The sequence below is a fragment of the Vigna radiata genome, chromosome 8 (genome assembly GCF_000741045.1).
Source record: "Vigna radiata var. radiata cultivar VC1973A chromosome 8, Vradiata_ver6, whole genome shotgun sequence".
In the NCBI taxonomy this organism is placed as follows: Eukaryota; Viridiplantae; Streptophyta; class Magnoliopsida; order Fabales; family Fabaceae; genus Vigna; species Vigna radiata.
Window position 1 is genome coordinate 31,482,320 of NC_028358.1, and position 18,398 is coordinate 31,500,717.

The 18,398-nt window shown below is 32.6% G+C and overlaps 2 protein-coding genes across 4 annotated transcripts; both read right to left on the reverse strand.

The window, feature by feature from the left end:
• Window positions 1-398: 398 nt before the first annotated feature.
• On the reverse strand, window positions 399-6,930 carry LOC106771081 (ATP-dependent DNA helicase Q-like 1). Its single transcript, XM_014656981.2, has 10 exons — window positions 6,676-6,930; window positions 6,240-6,562; window positions 5,103-5,363; window positions 4,654-4,817; window positions 4,403-4,499; window positions 4,261-4,304; window positions 2,526-2,640; window positions 2,085-2,438; window positions 1,271-1,495; window positions 399-1,027 (listed from the first exon to the last, which is right to left on the reverse strand). Exons 1-10 carry the CDS (start codon window positions 6,806-6,808, stop codon window positions 917-919), a joined length of 1,827 nt encoding a protein of 608 aa, XP_014512467.1. The 5' UTR covers window positions 6,809-6,930; the 3' UTR covers window positions 399-916.
• A 5,279-nt stretch (window positions 6,931-12,209) lies between these two features.
• LOC106771319 lies at window positions 12,210-18,137 on the reverse strand. 3 transcript variants are annotated; one of them, XM_014657276.2, is made up of 11 exons: window positions 18,046-18,126; window positions 17,267-17,423; window positions 15,952-16,633; window positions 15,733-15,817; window positions 14,472-14,559; window positions 13,973-14,157; window positions 13,668-13,800; window positions 13,302-13,438; window positions 13,090-13,164; window positions 12,700-12,795; window positions 12,210-12,509 (listed from the first exon to the last, which is right to left on the reverse strand). In XM_014657276.2, exons 2-11 carry the CDS (start codon window positions 17,409-17,411, stop codon window positions 12,420-12,422), a joined length of 1,716 nt encoding a protein of 571 aa, XP_014512762.1. In that variant the 5' UTR covers window positions 17,412-17,423; window positions 18,046-18,126; the 3' UTR covers window positions 12,210-12,419. The 3 variants fall into 3 exon arrangements, with proteins under 3 accessions (XP_014512762.1, XP_014512763.1, XP_022640864.1); XM_014657277.2 differs by lacking the exon at window positions 18,046-18,126 and adding an exon at window positions 17,720-17,943; XM_022785143.1 differs by lacking the exon at window positions 17,267-17,423 and having other exon boundaries at window positions 18,046-18,137.
• Between the last annotated feature and the right edge of the window lie 261 nt (window positions 18,138-18,398).

Genomic DNA, 18,398 nt, shown 5'->3' on the forward strand with positions numbered 1-18,398 from the left:
ACTTCTGATCACCTAAATTATATACTAACTCAATTTACAAACTATCACAAGATGGATTAGGGTTTCTCCCATTATTTATGCTATTACATAAATTTGTTATGCAGTGGTTATGATTTATGACATTTTTTGTATGACTACGCAGAGTCATTTATACGAGGACTTAATTTAAATTTTTATGGTGCATCACGATAAAATCCATTTTGCTCAATGAACTTCTATATCATTGGTGCAGTTAAAATTGAATGCATTGACTTACTCGAGAAAGTGAAAGGGACTTCAATATGTACTCGATGTCTCCAAGTTATCAATCAACGTCATAATTGGGCCCAGAAGATTGTAAGGTGGGTTCTTGAGATCAGAAGTTAAATGCATTTGATATGAACAAACAGTATTGTTGAGAATTATCATTATTTATCGGCGTTTAATTAATGAAGATCAGATATCAGAATTATAAAAATGTTAGTATAACTCCATCAGTCCATTAGCATAACGGTTCCCAAAAGCATCCCATGTTAACTGAGAAAATATTTAATTTGAAGCATCAATACGGAGAGGAGGACCAACTGGGTAAAACTGTATCCAGTTCTTTTACTTAAAGGAACCAATAATACCTCTAGACCAATAATATTATGACCGAAATAGGTTCTACAGAACGCCATTTCCAGTTTAGCATAATTATAATTTTATGTGCAAATCTAATTAATCAATTTTTTTCCTTCAAAAGTGTGGTACATCTTGGGTCGACATCTTTCTTCTATAGATCTGAAAAATAATGACCAAGAAAGATATTTCGACTTTTCCACAGGTAAGCTCAAAGAAAAATTTTCTGAAGGACAAAAATGCTATAGGTACCGCTCCAGATAGTCCACAGAAGTTTGTTAGAGCGTACCAGACTTGACATTGATGGTGCAGCAATTCATAATACAGTCTTGATACAGTTATCACAGGGGCTAGATCCATACTTGCAAGATTTTCTATCAAAAAATTCTCCGAAGTGTTTGAGTAAAGTTTGTCTCCGGCATTCAACCTAACCATCCAAACAAACACAATACATAAAAGTCTTATGAATAAACGCCTTTCTGCACTACAGGCCAGTTTGCTATACCCTTAAAAACACGGTGAGCAATATATGGATGATTTTTATATGAAAAATTTATATCCAAAACTCATATTTTACTATTTTAAACCACATTTTCAAAAACAGACAAGAGATGTGAAAGAGAAAAGTAAAAAAAAAAAAAAAAGTTGACATGCAAAGGAGCTTTATTACCTCTATTTCACAGTACTCTTGCATCTTTTTGGCTTGAACCATTGCTGTCTTAAAACTTTCCTTTTTATATCCCTGACCATTTCTTATCATGCATACAACTCTACTAAAATCCTTCTTTTGGTAAAGAACAATGCAAACTGAAGGAAGATTATCTCTTCCGGCCCTTCCAGATTCTTGATAATAGCTTTCAATAGATTTTGACATTGTATTGTGGACGACGAAGCGCTGAAAGCATGACAAATGAAAATTTGAGTAACAAAATCTGTAAATTTAAGATACCAGTAAGGTAGTCTTTCAGTTAGAACTAATCCCTATATTTTCAAGTGGATATATTTGCCCTAGCCAAGCATTCAAATGCTACACTAACGTAAATATGTTACATTTAAGTTTATATAAGGCAGGTTCGTAAATGGATCTAATAGATTTTGGGTGTATACTTTCAAATTGCACTTGGACAGTATGGATAAAAGTATCTGATGATCACTAGGAATCTGAATAATTGTAGGAGTATCACTTTTATTAGTTAACTCAATCAATAAAAAAGGCCTTGAAAAAACTTCAAAAGTACGGAGTTTTTGGTAATGCTGTGGATTTTCAAAAAGATTAGACCCAGTCATTTCTTAGTCATCCGACTGGTGATAAGTAGCAAATCATTGATAGGTCATTTCATTTATATATCGCCTATAAGACACGGAATTATCTACAGGGAAGGGCGTACTATATTTTTTAAAGGTGTAGTATTCCTAAACAAAGTTGATCATAGAATTTGAATTATCACACCATAATCATAATTTTAAAATGTAGCTCAACTTACAACATCAGGTTTGTCTATCCCCATTCCAAAAGCAATGGTTGCACACACAATATGGACCTCCCCGTCATGCCATTTCTTTTGAACAGCTATTCTCTGCCGGGCAGCCAAGCCAGCATGGTAATACACTGTTTTGATCTTGCATTTCTCATTTAAAAATTTAGAGACCTCAACACATTCACTTTTTGAAAGGCAGTAAACAATTCCACACTGATTCCTGAAGCGATCAATTAGTAGCTGTCCGAGTTGCTTTAGTGGTTCCTTTGTCTTACCAATCACTTCATACTTCAAATTTGGTCTGTCAAAGCTTCTTTCAAGAACGAGTGCATGGGGAATTCTTAGAGCATTTAATATGTCCTGAAAAATAAAAATTATTTAAAGGTGAAAAAGGGGCGAAAAAACTCAATAGAAATGCTCATCACAGTGACTTGATACTCTGATTACCTCACGAACTGCATGGGTTGCAGTGGCAGTCAATGCCATGACGGGTACATCTGGAAACTTTTGCTTTAGAGATCCCAATCCCCGATAATCAGGCCGGAAATCATGTCCCCATTGGCTGAAAAGCATGATGTTCAATTTGATAGTAATGACTGAATAGTGGATAATTTGATATCTCTTATAACAGTAAAAATATACATAGCTTTAACAAGTCCATCCCTTGTTGTAGGATAACTTGCTACGCTAGCAGTTTTAAGTTCTGCTTGCACACCAAAGCTAGAGTTTGACCCATTTTGCTCATCTCTACTTGAAAGCTACGAGTTATAATTAAAACCTTAAAAGGTATCGCAAAAACTGTTTAGTATGTTTATAGTTTTCTTAGCTTAAACATATATAACCGTTTCCCAACTACTTTCAGGTATAAACTTCCCACCATTATAGATTCCATACAACCTGACCATTTGTGTTACTCAAGACCCGCAGTGCCAACTCTGCCAAACTGGAACTCAAAGGGTCTCCGTGATTTTTGGAGAATGGAATGCTCTTGAAGTACTAGAGTTTGTGCTATTGCATTTTTTACCACGTTATATGGATTTTTTAGCTTAGGCTTGATTCTCAAGCATCCCAAGCGTGATACATCCTTTGGAGGTTTAAGAATTGGGGAGGAATAAAGTTCATCTAGTCATCTCTTGATCATTGATTGTACAAAAGGTGACAAATAGTGGAAAATCAAAATTTCTGAATTGGGGACAGAATGCACCTCTCAGTTGTAGAGGATGTATCGAACCTCTTGAGTTATCTCTCTTGTAAACCCTATCTTTTACAATTCTTGCATTTAATTGAGATTTGATTGTGTGGGTCATTGTCTTGACTTTTTTATTGATTGAATTGTGAATTACCACTGGATCTTGATATTATTGAATAAAATTCACATTGTTGTTGCGATATTGGCTGCATGGTGAACATACAGATTGCATCATTTCAATCATTCTACTCCATGTGAGCAAGTCATTGTACAAAGATAGTCATTACACATTAGAAATTTGCATTAGAGCGTATCTCGGACTAACCCCCACACAAATAGATTGAACGATCTTAACATTAAAAAGGAGAGAATAATTTTCAGAATTTTTCAAAAAGGTTGATTAAAAGATTTTAAAAGTTGAGTTCTTCAATTCACTCTCTCCAAATCATTTTCACCAACACATTTTGTGATCTCACTGTTTCGAAGTATGTCATTGCCTACCAGAATCAATGTGTTCATTTTTCATTCGATTTGTCTTCTTAATTGGCTCCAAGATAGCTTAACTTAAAAAGACATTTCCTGAATAATGATACTTCATTAATAGTTAAATTTTGGGGCTTGTTCATATTGTGCGACCATTATGTCATATGTGAGCTCATATAGCGCAGTACTGCTTCAAGCACGTGTGATCAATGGTAATGTTATGTCTTAAAGTTCCATACAATTGTGATAGATTCTATATTATAAAACCAAATGTTTTTGAGATAAAATCTTACATGGTATTAAAGTCTAAAGTCCATCTAAAGTTCTATACAATTGGCTAACATGTGAAAGGAGGGTGTTGGAAAATCACATATCATCTACCTCATTTATTGGGGTCAACTATATATCTACTGGACAAGTTCATTTGATGGTTTTAAGATAGAAACTAAAATATTAGTTATTGATGAAAAACAATTATTAGGATTGTACACAAAAAAGAACAAGGCGTACCTAACACAGTGTGCCTCATCAACAACAAAACCTGCTAGTTGTCCCTGGGATTCAAGAGGGAAAACCAACGAAATAAACGTCAAAATCTACTGCTCTGCCACAAGAGTTTAAAAAAAATGTACTTAAATCAAGAAAACTTTACCTTCCGATGCATGCATTTCAGAATCTCCTGAAACGATTGGTTGCCAGCAATTCTCTCGGGTGTTACATATAAAAGTTTGCACGATGGTTTGTCTTTTCTGGATACAAGAAGACCAATGTAAGAAAATTTTAAATAAGCAGTAACATGCAAGATTTTTTAGAAAGGAAGTATACTACAATAGTGTATAATATACTATTCTCATGGGTAAATAATCAGAGAGAGATAAGAATAGACAAAGAAGTGAACTTCACCTTAGCTCTTGGAGCACGGCTGTGGCCTGGGAAGCAGTTTGTTGAGAATTTAAGAAAGTAGCAGGTATTCCAAACTTGAGGTTTAGTGTTATTATCTGATCCTGAATGAGTGAGAGTAATGGAGATACAACTACGGTGACACCTGGTTGAAGAGTTGCTGGAAGCTGTAAGTACAAAATACAGAAAAAATGTCAGAAGCACATAAACTGTACGGTGACAGATAATAGTATTTACCTTGTCTCTGGGTAGAAATTATAGTTTGGAAAACCCCTTTTAATAATGAATAAAAGAGGGACAGTCAAGATACACAATTATTTGAAACATTCTCGATCTTTAGCCCTTTTGAGCAAATAGTTCTTCAGAATATTAACCATCATCCATATTAAGTGATTTAAAGAATATGGCCAAATAATGAACTTAGAGAAATGGAGGTACAAGAAATAACTGACCTGATAGCAAAGAGATTTACCACCCCCAGTAGGCATAAGAATAAAGGAATCTTGCTTTGCCAAAGCTACTTTACATGCTTGATGCTGCAATGGTCGAAATGTACTATTACCAAAGATAACAACATTGGCCAATTCAATATCATCTAGAGCTTGCAATTCTTCATAAGTGAGAGTACCACTTTTATCCCTTGATGCAAAGGAGGATTGCATTTTGCTGGAAGTTGATGAAACCGAGCCTTGAGTGATGCCACTTCTGTAATCCTACAACAAATATTAATTATTTCGGTATAATATCAACATGGCATCAGTCTTATATACCAGAAAATCTAGCTAACAAAAAAGAAAATATAATAGAACTAAGAATAGTACGAACTGTTACCAAATATTATTGCCATCCAAATGATCAAACTAATTTAGAACCATGTTATACTTTTAGTAGACCAACTATGCAAGAAGAGTAGGTGAAAAATTTACATATTCTGGGAACAGTTCAATGTCACAACCATCAAAGAAACTCTCCTAGCAATTTTTCATTAGTGCTATATTGGGTTTGAGTTGCATCATTTCCTGTTCACCTAATTCCATTTCATCCCAGATTGTTTAACAATCTTTGTGCTTGGTTTTGCCTTTTAAAGAAGAAAAACATTTAAGCATTAGAGTACATATGCAGATCAATCATAAGTTTCTGTCCATGTCAGTGCATTTTCCTCACTTATAAAACCATGGAATAGCTTTAATCTTGTTCGTAAATATTTTGAATAGCTACACATCACTGTGATACAGTTTTAGAAAAGCTCACTTGTTATCCCTCTTCCAGATTTTTTTTTTTTTTAATTTATTAGGCGTCGGTCTTCATTCCGTGTCCACTATATTTGTTTAATCCACTGTTGTGCCTGTCCATATCCAAATCGCACATATTCAGCTTTCTGTCGAACTGTGCGTCAAAGCTCACAATTGTGTATTATTTTTTTTTCTTTTATTTTGAAAGGCTCTTACAATTAATAAAATAATTAGTAAATAAAATTGGTATCACCAGTAGGATTAAGAAAATAATCGAAGAAATTTTAGACATTCTGCAATTTGAAAATACTCGGGCAAAAAAAAAAAACTAAAGACAAAATAAAATTATTTTGTTACCACAGATTTTCCCCTCGGAACACTACAGTGAATATCCTCATCGTCACTCAAATCCAACTCCACTACATTAGCGCGGCATTTGCGTTTCTGCGGTTGAGGCGAGTCGTCAACAACATTAATGTAGTTTCTCGAAGCGTCCTCGTTATCCGCATCGGCATCCGGAGCAACGGTTTTGTCAAGCACGTGCGTCAAGGTTCCGCACGCTTGTGATTCCATTTCCTGAAGGTCATCCCAATCTTCAGTAGCCTGCATAGACTCCGCTAGAGTCGCGATAAAATCGTCGCCGCAGTGCTCGACGGTGACGAAATCGCGACCGTCTTCTCCTGAACATAAAAAAAAAAAGGAAGCAAGTTCAGTTAACAGCGTTACGTTGCACTGAATTGCATTGCAGAGAATTTGAAATGAAAGCGAATTGAAGTTTAGGTGGCGTATTTACCGTAGAGATCGATGAGACGGTGGAGGCATTTGTTGGCGGAGGATTCGTCAAAACCGAATTCGAGTGCTAAACTGATTAAGCGAGCTTTCTCTAACTCCAGATCTTGGTTTTTCTTCCTGCTACAGCTTCCCATTTCGGTTCCCGCGCTTTTTTCGTCTTTCAATTCAGTTTAGCTCTCGACGCTTCTGCTATGCTCCCAGGTTTAAGAGAAGGTTGGGTGGAAGCACGCGCTTTGCCTCTTGCTTAGACAAAAGGCGCTGTTTTGCTTTGTATTTTCTATATCTCACTTTACTTTTTTAATTATTAATATTATTTTTCTTATATTTATAATTTTCAAATTATTTACATCTTTTAAAGGTATAATAGTTACCTTTTCATTTATTTTAAAATATAAAAGTTCATAAATTCCTCTTTTTTTAATAGTGATGTGTAAAATGAATATTTAATGAAAAACCAAATATACTTGTATATCTTTGTAATAACTTTAATTAAAAATTGAATTTATAGCTGAACAGTGTTATGATAAGATTAAAAAAATTAGTAAAATTATTCTATATATTTTTCTTTCCGTTTACATTTTTTTTTCAATTTTAATCATTATTTTAAATTAAAATAAATATACTTTTTTTTATCCCTTAGATAGTTGTTAATTTAAATTTATATTTTTAAATTAAAATAATTATTTTATCTTTTAATCACTATTTATTTAATTTAAATTGTTTATTGAGTTAAATTAATCATCTAAAAAGAAAAAAACACATGTGAGAACATAGAGAATAAAGTATTAAAGTTGATAAGTGTTTTAAAATAATAAGATCAAATATTATAAAGTTAAAATAATTTGATAATATAAATAGAATTTATTAAACATGTCTCATCATTTAAGACACTCGTTTTTTTCTCTAAAAACTCTTTTTCTCAAAGTTCTTTACCTTCCCTTTACCTTATCTAACTCTTGAGTTATCTTTAACAATCAGAAGTGTCTAAACAATCACACCAACGAGGTCTACATTTCTATTCTATTAGTTTTTTTTTTAGAATAACTAAGTTTCTACTCTATTTTTTTCCTTTTCTTCTTTTCTATGATCATGCTTAAGAACTCCTTCACATGTATCATTTGTGGGTTATTCTTGGTTTTTTGTTAATCCGTAGTCCTAAGGACTCACTTTGATCATTTGGTGACTTGTAGGCATTTCTAGAGTTCAATGAGCTCGAAGCAAGGGTAGAGTACTATGTAGAGCTTGATAGCGATCTCTCTAAGGTAAGGGAAGCTAGTGTTTGTATTTAAATTGAATTATAAAGTATGAAATTGTCACTGCGAGCATGTATGTTGTTGAATATAGAATTGCTTATGTGTAAAATGTTTGTTTTGGTGTTAATTGTGTTTGATTGAGGAATATGAATGAACGATGGTTGATTCTTTGTGTGATTACTATATAAACTTGGAATAAACCTGTGAATGCAATTGGCATGATGGTATTAGTGTTAATTTTTGGTTAAAATGATTAAAAGGAAAGGTATGAATAGAATTATAGGTCAAATTTGGTCTAGAATGGAGGTTTTAAAGGTGATTTTCTAAAATATTGGTCTAAGATGAGAATTTGTGGTTTAATACAATTAATTTTGTCTTTTGTGACTTGTTTAGGATGTGAGTCAGCTAATATGAGTTTTAGGAAGGAATGATAGTCATTTTTGTTTTGTTTGAATTGTCGTTTAAGTGTATTTAGGGGTTTTAACAATAAAATTTTTAAGATAATGGTTAAATGGAAAAATAAGAAGTTTAAGGTCAGTTCTTAAGTCATTCAGGATTTGTTTAGATGTTGAGTTAGGTAAAATTCGAGGTGAAACTGTTAATTAGTTCATATGTTGTTTTCTATCACATTTTGGTTCATTTTTAAAGCTTATAACTAGTAAAAATCTAAAGTATAGAGACTATGATGAAAATGAGGTATTAAGGTATGTTATTGAGTCCATTATGACTTGTTCAAACCTCTAATTTGTAAAATTTAGTATTAAAAGGTGTAAATTTGAGTTTGGGGTACTTTTGGAGATGTAAAAAATGATTAAAGGAGTACTTAGATTTATCTATAAACGTGTTTTCACATCAACTCTAATGTTTAAAGAACAAATTTAATCATTCGAACAAGTCTCAGGTGCGTCAAATCCATAAAGCATAGTTTGTTGTCATTCGATATGGTGCCTGAGCACCCCTTTTTGGGTGCTTGAGCATCACATTCCAATGGCACTAGCGTTGAGCGCTACTCTATAGGTCTTGGGTTAGGTTATTTTATGTCGTCTTGTGATCTTTTCTTACATTGTTTCATGATCTTTTGGATGGATATGTAATGGTTTCATGTGATTGCTTACTGTATTTATGTGAAGTATATGTCTATGATTATGTGGGATATATAATGATGCTAAGTATGTTGTTGATCATGTGCATGGTAGATAAACGTAATTCCATGAGCTTGTGGAGAGGTTCCATGGTGGTGTCTTATATAGTCTTGATATGAATGTAGGGAGCTCAGTTTTTGAGATTATCCTGCATTCTAATGACCATCCATTCTCAAGTAAGAAGGGCTGAGACATGTGATGAGAGTACCAGAAGGTTAATGGTTGTATTAAACTATAATCAATAGTTATATAAATAAATTATAGTCAATAATTTTATTAAACTATATATTATATATTTTATTTAATAATATAATAGTAAATATAATATAAAAATATTGATTTAAATATAATAAAATTTCAGCATATTAAACTATTTAATAAAATATATAATTTTACAAGTCTACATAAACAATACATTAATAACGTTAAATATAATAACTGAGAATATATATTAAAATAAATATATTACAATATATATATATATATATATATATATATATATATATATATATATATATATATAACTTTTCAATTGAGTAAGTTAGTATTTCAATTGAAAAAGTTATGAAAAAAAAAAGGAAAAAAATTGAGGTAAATTAGTATTAGTAACTAGCCCACTAAAATTCTGTCCCTACTCCTTCCATATAGGGGTTTTGGAACTAGAACTTTCATATAGGGGCAAAAAAAAAAGAGTCTATTTTTAGGAAGGGTGAGATTGAACCCATACATGATGGACCTAAATGACACCTTTACATAGAACAACTATACAGTATTATAGAGCTAGGTGACGCAAGATGAAGTCGAATGCATTATTAAACCAAAGTGGAAACGACTTTTATGCATGCGATCTTAAAGGTGCGAAATCCCTCCTTGAGAGAGGACTTGACCTTGCCTTTGGTTTCGTAACGCTTGTATTTTGCCACTCTGCGTCTTCTCTTAGCTTCATGATCATTCCAGTCCGGTTTCAAGGGAGGTGGACTACGTTTTCTTTCTCTCCTTGCATCGGATAACACACCAGGAGATGCTCTCTCCCTGCTCCTTGCTATCCTAATTTGGTTTTCATCTGTGATTTTCACTATCTTCGCCTGTGGCTGGATATCTGTCCTCATTGGCGGCTCCTTCATCACTGCCATCTCTTATCTGCTCTCAAAATTCTATTGCTATCCCTCTCAATCTCCCCTTTTATATGTGAAGCATTAGATAGAGAGAAAGAGAGGACACTGAAATTCAAGAGACTTGAAATGCTGGGATTTGCGTTTCATATATATGAATTTTGTTTATGATAAAGAAGGAATGAGATGAATGGAGGAAGTCATCCCTAGCTGCAATAAGAGTGGAATACCACTCTGAATTTAGCCTCTCAGCTACATCATATAAGTTTTCTTATAAGAAACTAAAAATATAAGTTTCATCCAGCCTATTTTGGGCATCACCTTAAATACCCGTAATTGAGCCTGGCAAATATAGCATTTCGTAACACAAAAATATTCTTCTCATTTAAAAAAAGGTGAAACCTTTTACACCATCTTTATAAAGAAAATCACATTTTCTAACTCTAGAACTAAGTTTTGTCCGTTGAACACCTCTAGTAGTAGAAAATGCCATGGAACAAAAAACTTTTATATAAGACAAATCTGGTATGACATTATAAATAATTTGATATGGTGATTTATTATGTAAATGTGGAGTAGGAGTTTTATTTGTTAAATGAACAAAGTGCTTGATAACATATGATAAAAAAACAAATAGGCAATTGAAATTGAAAAACTAGTGCACGAGTAACAATCAAAATATATTGATGTCTGTGTTCAACATTACTATTTTGTTGTGTTGTTTCCATACGACTATGTGGACGAACAATCCCTTTATTAAAGAAATTAGTCATAAGGAATTCGGCTTCATTGTCACTTCTTAATATTTTTAAATGACTATTAAACTAATTTTCCATTGTAGTGATGAAATGTCTCAGCTTTGGTTTTCATTAAGCAAACCCAAGTAAATCGAGAAAAATAATCTACAATAGTTAAAAAATATTTATATCCTTCAACAGAAACATGATGCAAAGGATCATAAACCTGCTGCTTCTCAAACTAAGATTGATAGATATAACTCTCGTTTGGTATTGTTCTATATTTCTTGGGGTTTGAAATAAGTTGTTCATCTTGTAGTATTGTTCTCAATCAACGAAAGTATTGTTTTGATCTCCTTTTTGATAGTAGTTTACTGGCTTGTAAACCTACTACTTCTCCCATGAGACCATCTTGTTCTCTGTCTGATGGTGAAGGTTTGTTGCTTTCGGATCTTGGTGAATATAGAAGATTGATTGGACGTTTTGTTATACCTCACTCACACTAGGCCAAACATTAGTTTCGCAGTTCATAAACTCACTCAGTTTGTTTCAAATCCGTGAGAACCTCATATGACAGCAACTCTTTGTGTATTAAGATATTTGAAAGGATGTCCAGGCCTTGGTTTATTCTTTTCCAATGATAATCAAATTGTTATCAAAGTTTTTTCTGATTTTGATTGGAGAACTTGTGTTGATTCAAGAAAATCTATTATTGGTTATTGTGTGTTCCTGGGGAAACTCTTTAATTTTGCTAGTCTAAAAAACAGTTTACAATGTCTAGATCTTCTTCTAAACCAAAATATATAGTACTAGCTTCGCTTGTCTGTAAACTTCAGTGGTTGCAATATTTATGTCAAGATTTGCATACTGACATTTTTATAATCTTTTGTTTTCTATTGTGATAACGAATATGCTATTTCCATAACTAAGAATCCCACATTTCATGAAAGAAAAAAGCATGTTAAAATCGATTATCATTTTATTCGAATTAAACTTTAAGAAGACCTTATTCATTTACTTCCTATTTCTTCTTCTAATCAAGTGGCTGAGATGTTGACCAAACCTTTGCATCCTCGGAAGTTTCGTGACAACTTATCCAAGCTAAACATGAAAGACATCCATGCTCTAGCTTGTGTGACACTATAAGATAATAATTAAATATCTTATATATCTTATATGAATTTTTCAATTTTGATTATATTAGTTTGTTTTCAGTTTTGATTATATTGTAACTCCATTATCAATTATCAGTTGTAATTATATATATTATTTGGTTTTCCTATTCTTTAAATAGATGTAGATCTAGAAGTGTAAAGGTTATCAGATTAATAAAATATTTGTACTTATACATGTCTATTTCTTCTTGGGTAGAAATGAAGTTTATATACTGATGATATATTTACCAAAAGAAAAAGATAATATTCAATGAAATTAATGATCCTAATGAAAGTTTGTTATTTTTCCACATAAAGTTTTCCATATATACAAAATGGATCTTAGTTCAGGACGAATGCTTGCTGGTATCGTTTTCCGTGTCTACAACTTTCGGTGTATGTTTCTTGGATTTCTTGCCGTTTTCATTGCGGGATACCTATTTGACAGTTAACAAACAGTATAAATCGATAATCATGCGTGCGGTTTTGTTCTTATGCGTGGTTCTAAAGGTTTAGCTGAGTAAATCAAAATTGTGAAACTATTAAAGACAAAGAAAAGGCGTGAACAGAAAAAAAATAAAGTTTGCAATAAAGGAAAATAGGCAGAAAAGAGGTATAATAACATACTATGAAAGACTTCCACTCGGGTTTATCATGTCCATGACCAGGAAGATGGCGGAATATGTGAACAAGAACAACAGCATCCAGAGCAGCATATTCCAACTGCACATGTAGAATAGCGTTAACTGAATGACTGGCTTCAAATGTATAGCAGTCGTTCATTCTTATCTTACACTTCTAAATTTCTTTAGAAATCATAAATCATATATACAGTGTAATTTGAATCATTCAATCCAGCATGGAAAACAATAAAATTTTGTTCAGTACATGTAGGTGAATTGCATACTAGGAATTATACATAAACATTCGAAGCCAATGTCACAAATGCATCTTCAGATAAGTTTTAAGAATATAGATATCAGTAATGGATAACAATGAATAAAGGGAAGCAATTACTTGATTTGGAGTTAATGGTCGTTGCTCCCAATTGCTGTTTCGTCTTGTCTTGTTTAAACTAGCTCCCAATATTTTCTGATTTACCATTAACAACACTAAGTTTCGTCAAAATAAGCTAACAGGAAAAAACCAAGGGTTTTGATAACTATCCCTCTACAAATATTAAAACTACTTTAAGGAGACACGAAAAGAGAAATTCATACACACACTACCTCCGTAAGCCCAGCCAAACCACCCCGGAGTCCTTTAAAAATATTCTGGATATCCAGTAACATTTCATAGTTCTTGAAACACCTCAATTCTTCATATGAGTGAGAAAGTTGCCTTACATCGCATTGGAAATTATAGCCTGAAAAATACAAGCCGTTGGACATGAATGGTTACTAGTTGAGATTTACAAAACGAAACCAATGTCTTGAGAATGTTCCTTTACAATTGAAATAATATAATGCTTATCAAAGCCCAACAACGGCAGCACTCTCACTCAGGTTAAAGTAATAATTTAAAGTTAAGAATCAATCTTGTCCACCAAAACTATTTGCTAATAATTCAAAGACTAATGTTTAGAATTTTCATACCAAGTTTTAGAATTCTAGGTGACAGCAGAATGCGAGATAGGCAATCATCTAAAATGTCAGGTACTTCTTTGTGTAACTTTATTAGATCAAAGATAAAAACCATCTTTTCAGAAGCAATTTGCAAGATAGAAACCTGAAACATGGAAATTCAAAAAGAAAAGGAAAGGGGAGAATGAAGCGTTCGGTTTCTGATTAGGAAATGTCACAGCTCTGAAGACTAAAACCCAGATATATTGATTTTCAAAGAATTTAAATAAACAGAGAAAGAAAGATGTAAAAGCATTCAAAGCAGGAAGATCGCTTACCTTGTTTGGTTTGCTACCTTTCACATAATTGGGTTTCCATTCACAATCAAGACCTACAACGTTAAACCCTTCAATATGCCTTGTTGCATCAAACAAAATTTCCGCTTCATCAACCCAAATGATGTTTTCAACCAATAACTCGTCAAGACATAAATATCGCCCTTGCAGATTACTTGTTTCTGGTACTGGAGCACATAAAACAGTTTTCTGTTCATCATTTGAGAATATATAGACACTTTACATAACAATATAGTTAATGAAGTAAAATGGTATTAACATCAACGTAAGAATATTGATAACAAAGACTACAAAAAACTGATTTCAGGGATACAAGATTATTTTTTTTTAAAAATGACTGAATATATTAAAAACCGAACTATTTGATGCAGAAGAAGAATAAGCAACCAACTCTCTTAATGGTTATGGAATTTTTGTATTATTTAGAATGCAATATTTTCATCATTTACTAATTTTCATTGCGCATATCAATTTGGCTTACCTCCGGTATCCAAAAACCTCTCCAGGGAGTACCGATGACATAGTTCATCAACTTTCTCTGTGTAACCAGCTTCCATTGCCAAATAAACCTTTAAAAAGTAAACTTAAAATATTATACTACTATACATATTTGAAAATTATGCTGGGGCTATAAGGCTAAAACTTCCAACAAAAACTAACACTCAACGAGTACTATTTTTTCCAAAAAGTTAAATAAAAGAATTATAGTACTTATAACATCTTTTCAATACAATGCAGAACCAGCGTATTACTGTTTTGTTTCTATGCCTGTGTTCTGTATCCATTTTAAAAATGAAACCATCACAATTTCCGATTGAGAAACTGATGCATCAATAAGATATCCTAGACACTTCAGATTGTACAATCCCAGCCAAAATTGGACATGATGGGCTCACGAGACCTCCCTATTTTGAATTTGACAACTTCACAGCCTTCCTGTAATTAGTATATCCACCCTAACCAATTCTACTAGCAAAGTGTCAGATGATACCTAATAATCAAGCTAAAATTATGCTTGGGTGCCTGTGCATTATGTATCTGATATACAGGTTAAAGAGCTGTAGAAAAAAAACCAACCACGTATTCTGGGAGGTGACTCTTAGTCATGTTACTTTAACCACCCATCAGTTTGTAACAAAAAAATGAGTGCACCACCTGAAAGTTCCTTGTCTTAACTAGTGGGTTCCATAGTTCAAATATCAACAGGCTAGCAGTGGTTTAGAAAGTCACGGATCTACTGAGAAATAATCTTACCTTTGCAAAATATATTTAAACAAAATAGGTCATCAAATATATAATTTAGGAAATATACATGATCCTTCATCGTATTTTTGCAAAACTGAGAACTCACATGGCCTAAATGGCCCATTACACAATAAAAAAAATGTTTGTTCAAGTTTTCATGAGGAATAAATCCAAATAAGAAGATACAAAGCTTAACGGTAAAAATTACACCTAAAGGTCGTCCAACAAGGACTGCAGAAAACACCATACAACTAAAGCAGAAAAAGAAACAAATTGTCTAAATGTCTTCTGTAAGCAACACAATCAAAACAACAAATGAATAGAAATTCAAGACCACAAGTGCATAAATACAATGACAAAACTAATCAATATTAGACTATAAAGGACATAGTTTAAAAATTAAGCATTAGCTATTACACAGTTTCTAGAAGTATATATCTATCTAAGTATGTACATATAGAATGGCAGTCGGTGTCAAAGAGCAATTAAAAACTAACCAAATATTCCATAAGGTGCATATCATTGTTTATTTTTGCCTCAGCAACATCCCAACATCCTTTTTCTGCTAAGTTTTTTAGAGAGCTGCAAATTAACAAGTTATTTTGTTAAATAAAAATTTAAAAACCTTAAGGGGTTGCAAAATTGGATTCAAGATGCTATGTACAAATCAAAACAACACTAAATCATCCCCATGTAAACCAGTACAAATCATTTACCTTTCCTTAGACCTTTTGTATATGTCTGGAAAATCCTGCTTTAGATTATTTTTCTTTATAATCTCATATGCATTCTTTAGCATGTTCCTCTCAGTGAACTCATTTACAAGTATGGATAACATTGGTTTCCCCATATATGTTGCCCACTTCTCTGCTGCTTTGAATTGATTACTCTGTATCATATCAAGGAGAAAAGACTGGCCATAACGGTAGATAGAGAATTGCTCTATTAAAGTTACAGCTGTCATGTACAACTGGGATTTTACCAAAGTAACAATATACTCTTCTACCAATTCTTTTGCTAAGCCACAACTTGAATCATGTTTTTCCTTAAGTTGGCACATTGCTTTCTCAATATTAGTTAGTTTTATATCAAAAATCTCGACTAGCTTCATGACTATCTTTTCATCGTGATAGATCTGGCCCCTCATAACATCTACAATTAGATGTGCTACCAAGTCTTTCACCTCCAATGAGTTTTCTGTAGTGGTTGATCTTTTTAGGAATCGGCGAAGAGCAGATACTATCATATGAGTAAATCCTTGACTATGATCTTCAAATAATGGAGACACATACATGCAATGAACAATAAAAGTTGCTGGTCCAGGTTTGGGATCATTATGGAGAACAAGATGTATTTGATTTTGGAGGGCTCTGAATTTTGCAGTTGCCTTACATGTACCTATGCAATGGCATTTGAAAAGAAACAACAATGAATAGCAAGAAGGATAAACCATTACTGAGTCCTACACAAACTTCAATGGTCATTTAGCATTTATTATTAAAGTTAAAATTAGTGTTGGTGGCAAACATGCTGACCATGAAAATAGATAAAGGTACAATGTCAAGGCTTTTGGGGTTGAGAAATGCTAACAACACAGTCGGTTGAACACATTCTGTTTTATTGGTTGAAATTTACGAAAAATCAATGATATTTGACAGGTTCCACATCATATTTAATTAATTTTCTTCTAATTTAAAAGTTTTTAATAAATTTCAGTCTATTAAAAAAAAATGTGTTTCCTAGCATTCAGCTTTGGGGTTTCCGAATTTGCAATTGTGACCATATCAGCTGCATTTGCCCACAATTTTTTTCACAACACCGCAAATTGCAAAAAACCAGCAACCACCACAACAGTAATTTAAAACCTTGACAATAGCATTGATATCCAGTCTGTGTGGGCACAAGGCTAAATTAAAGAAAAACAAACTACTAAAAAGGTTTAAACGAACCATTTTAACAAACACTTAGCATTCATCATCATATTATCTCGTTTCAAACAATTTCTAGCCTTTGAAGGAAAAGAAATCATACCGTAATAATAATATTCTTTCAGCAAAACCATAAATACCACGGGAGAGACATGCGTTAAATCATAAAAAGCATGTGTACACAAGGTCCAAGTTTGGCTAGCATTGTCCTTGTTGCATGTCTTTGCTACTTTCTCCTCCAAACCCATCACTCGTAAAAACTTCAATTAGAGCAGCAATGCCTTAGATATGTATCTTAACACTGTAAACTCCTTATCATAAATTGAACAGAGCATCTCATATATCTATTGTAAAGTTTGCTTTGAAATGAATGGCTCCTCCACTTAAGCAAAACTAGAATACATAACCAAATTGAAACCAGCATTCTTCTTATATTTACACACATGCAAACAATTAATTCCACAATAGCATGTCGGTGACTCAAATAGATCATTTTTTTGCTGCAATACTTGAAAACATGAAAATATAAAAGAGGGACATAAAAAAGCAGGAGTACCAATTATCTCTCAGTTCACTTCTATTTTTCGAAATTCAGAGGCTCTGATGATTATGTAGAATTGATTTGATTACAGAAAACCTTAGACTCTTAACCCACATCTTAACCCACATCGTGTTTGGATATGAGTTCAGAGAAGAAACATTAAAAAATTAATAAATTAAAAAAGGTTCCTTACTGTTGCTTTTCTCTCTTATTTTAAATATTACAAGAAAAAGAACACATGCAGCCGAAACAAAAGAGACCAAGCTTTGAAGAAAAAAATAAATAAAAGAAGAAAAAGAAAACAGAACAGTAGAATAAGAGAAGAAGGAGAAGAAACTCACAAACTGCAGTTGAAACCAATTCGACAGGAAAAAATTGCAGACAGTAGGGTTATGAAGCTCTGTATTTCTTCTGCTTTGACTCTCTCTATATATACATTCATAAATACCAATATATATATATATATATATATATATATATATATATATATCATTAATTTATCATGATCATGATCAGATTTGAAGAAAAAGATTAGCGGAGGAAGAGGGGTGATTATTTTAAATAATATATTAATCTTTGATATGATTTTAATAAATAAATAAAATTGTAAGACCTTGTCAGTTTAACTTGCAGCATGTAACCTCTTCTTCTTTTTTTTGGTCAAAATGTAAAAAAAAAAAAAAAAATTGATTCC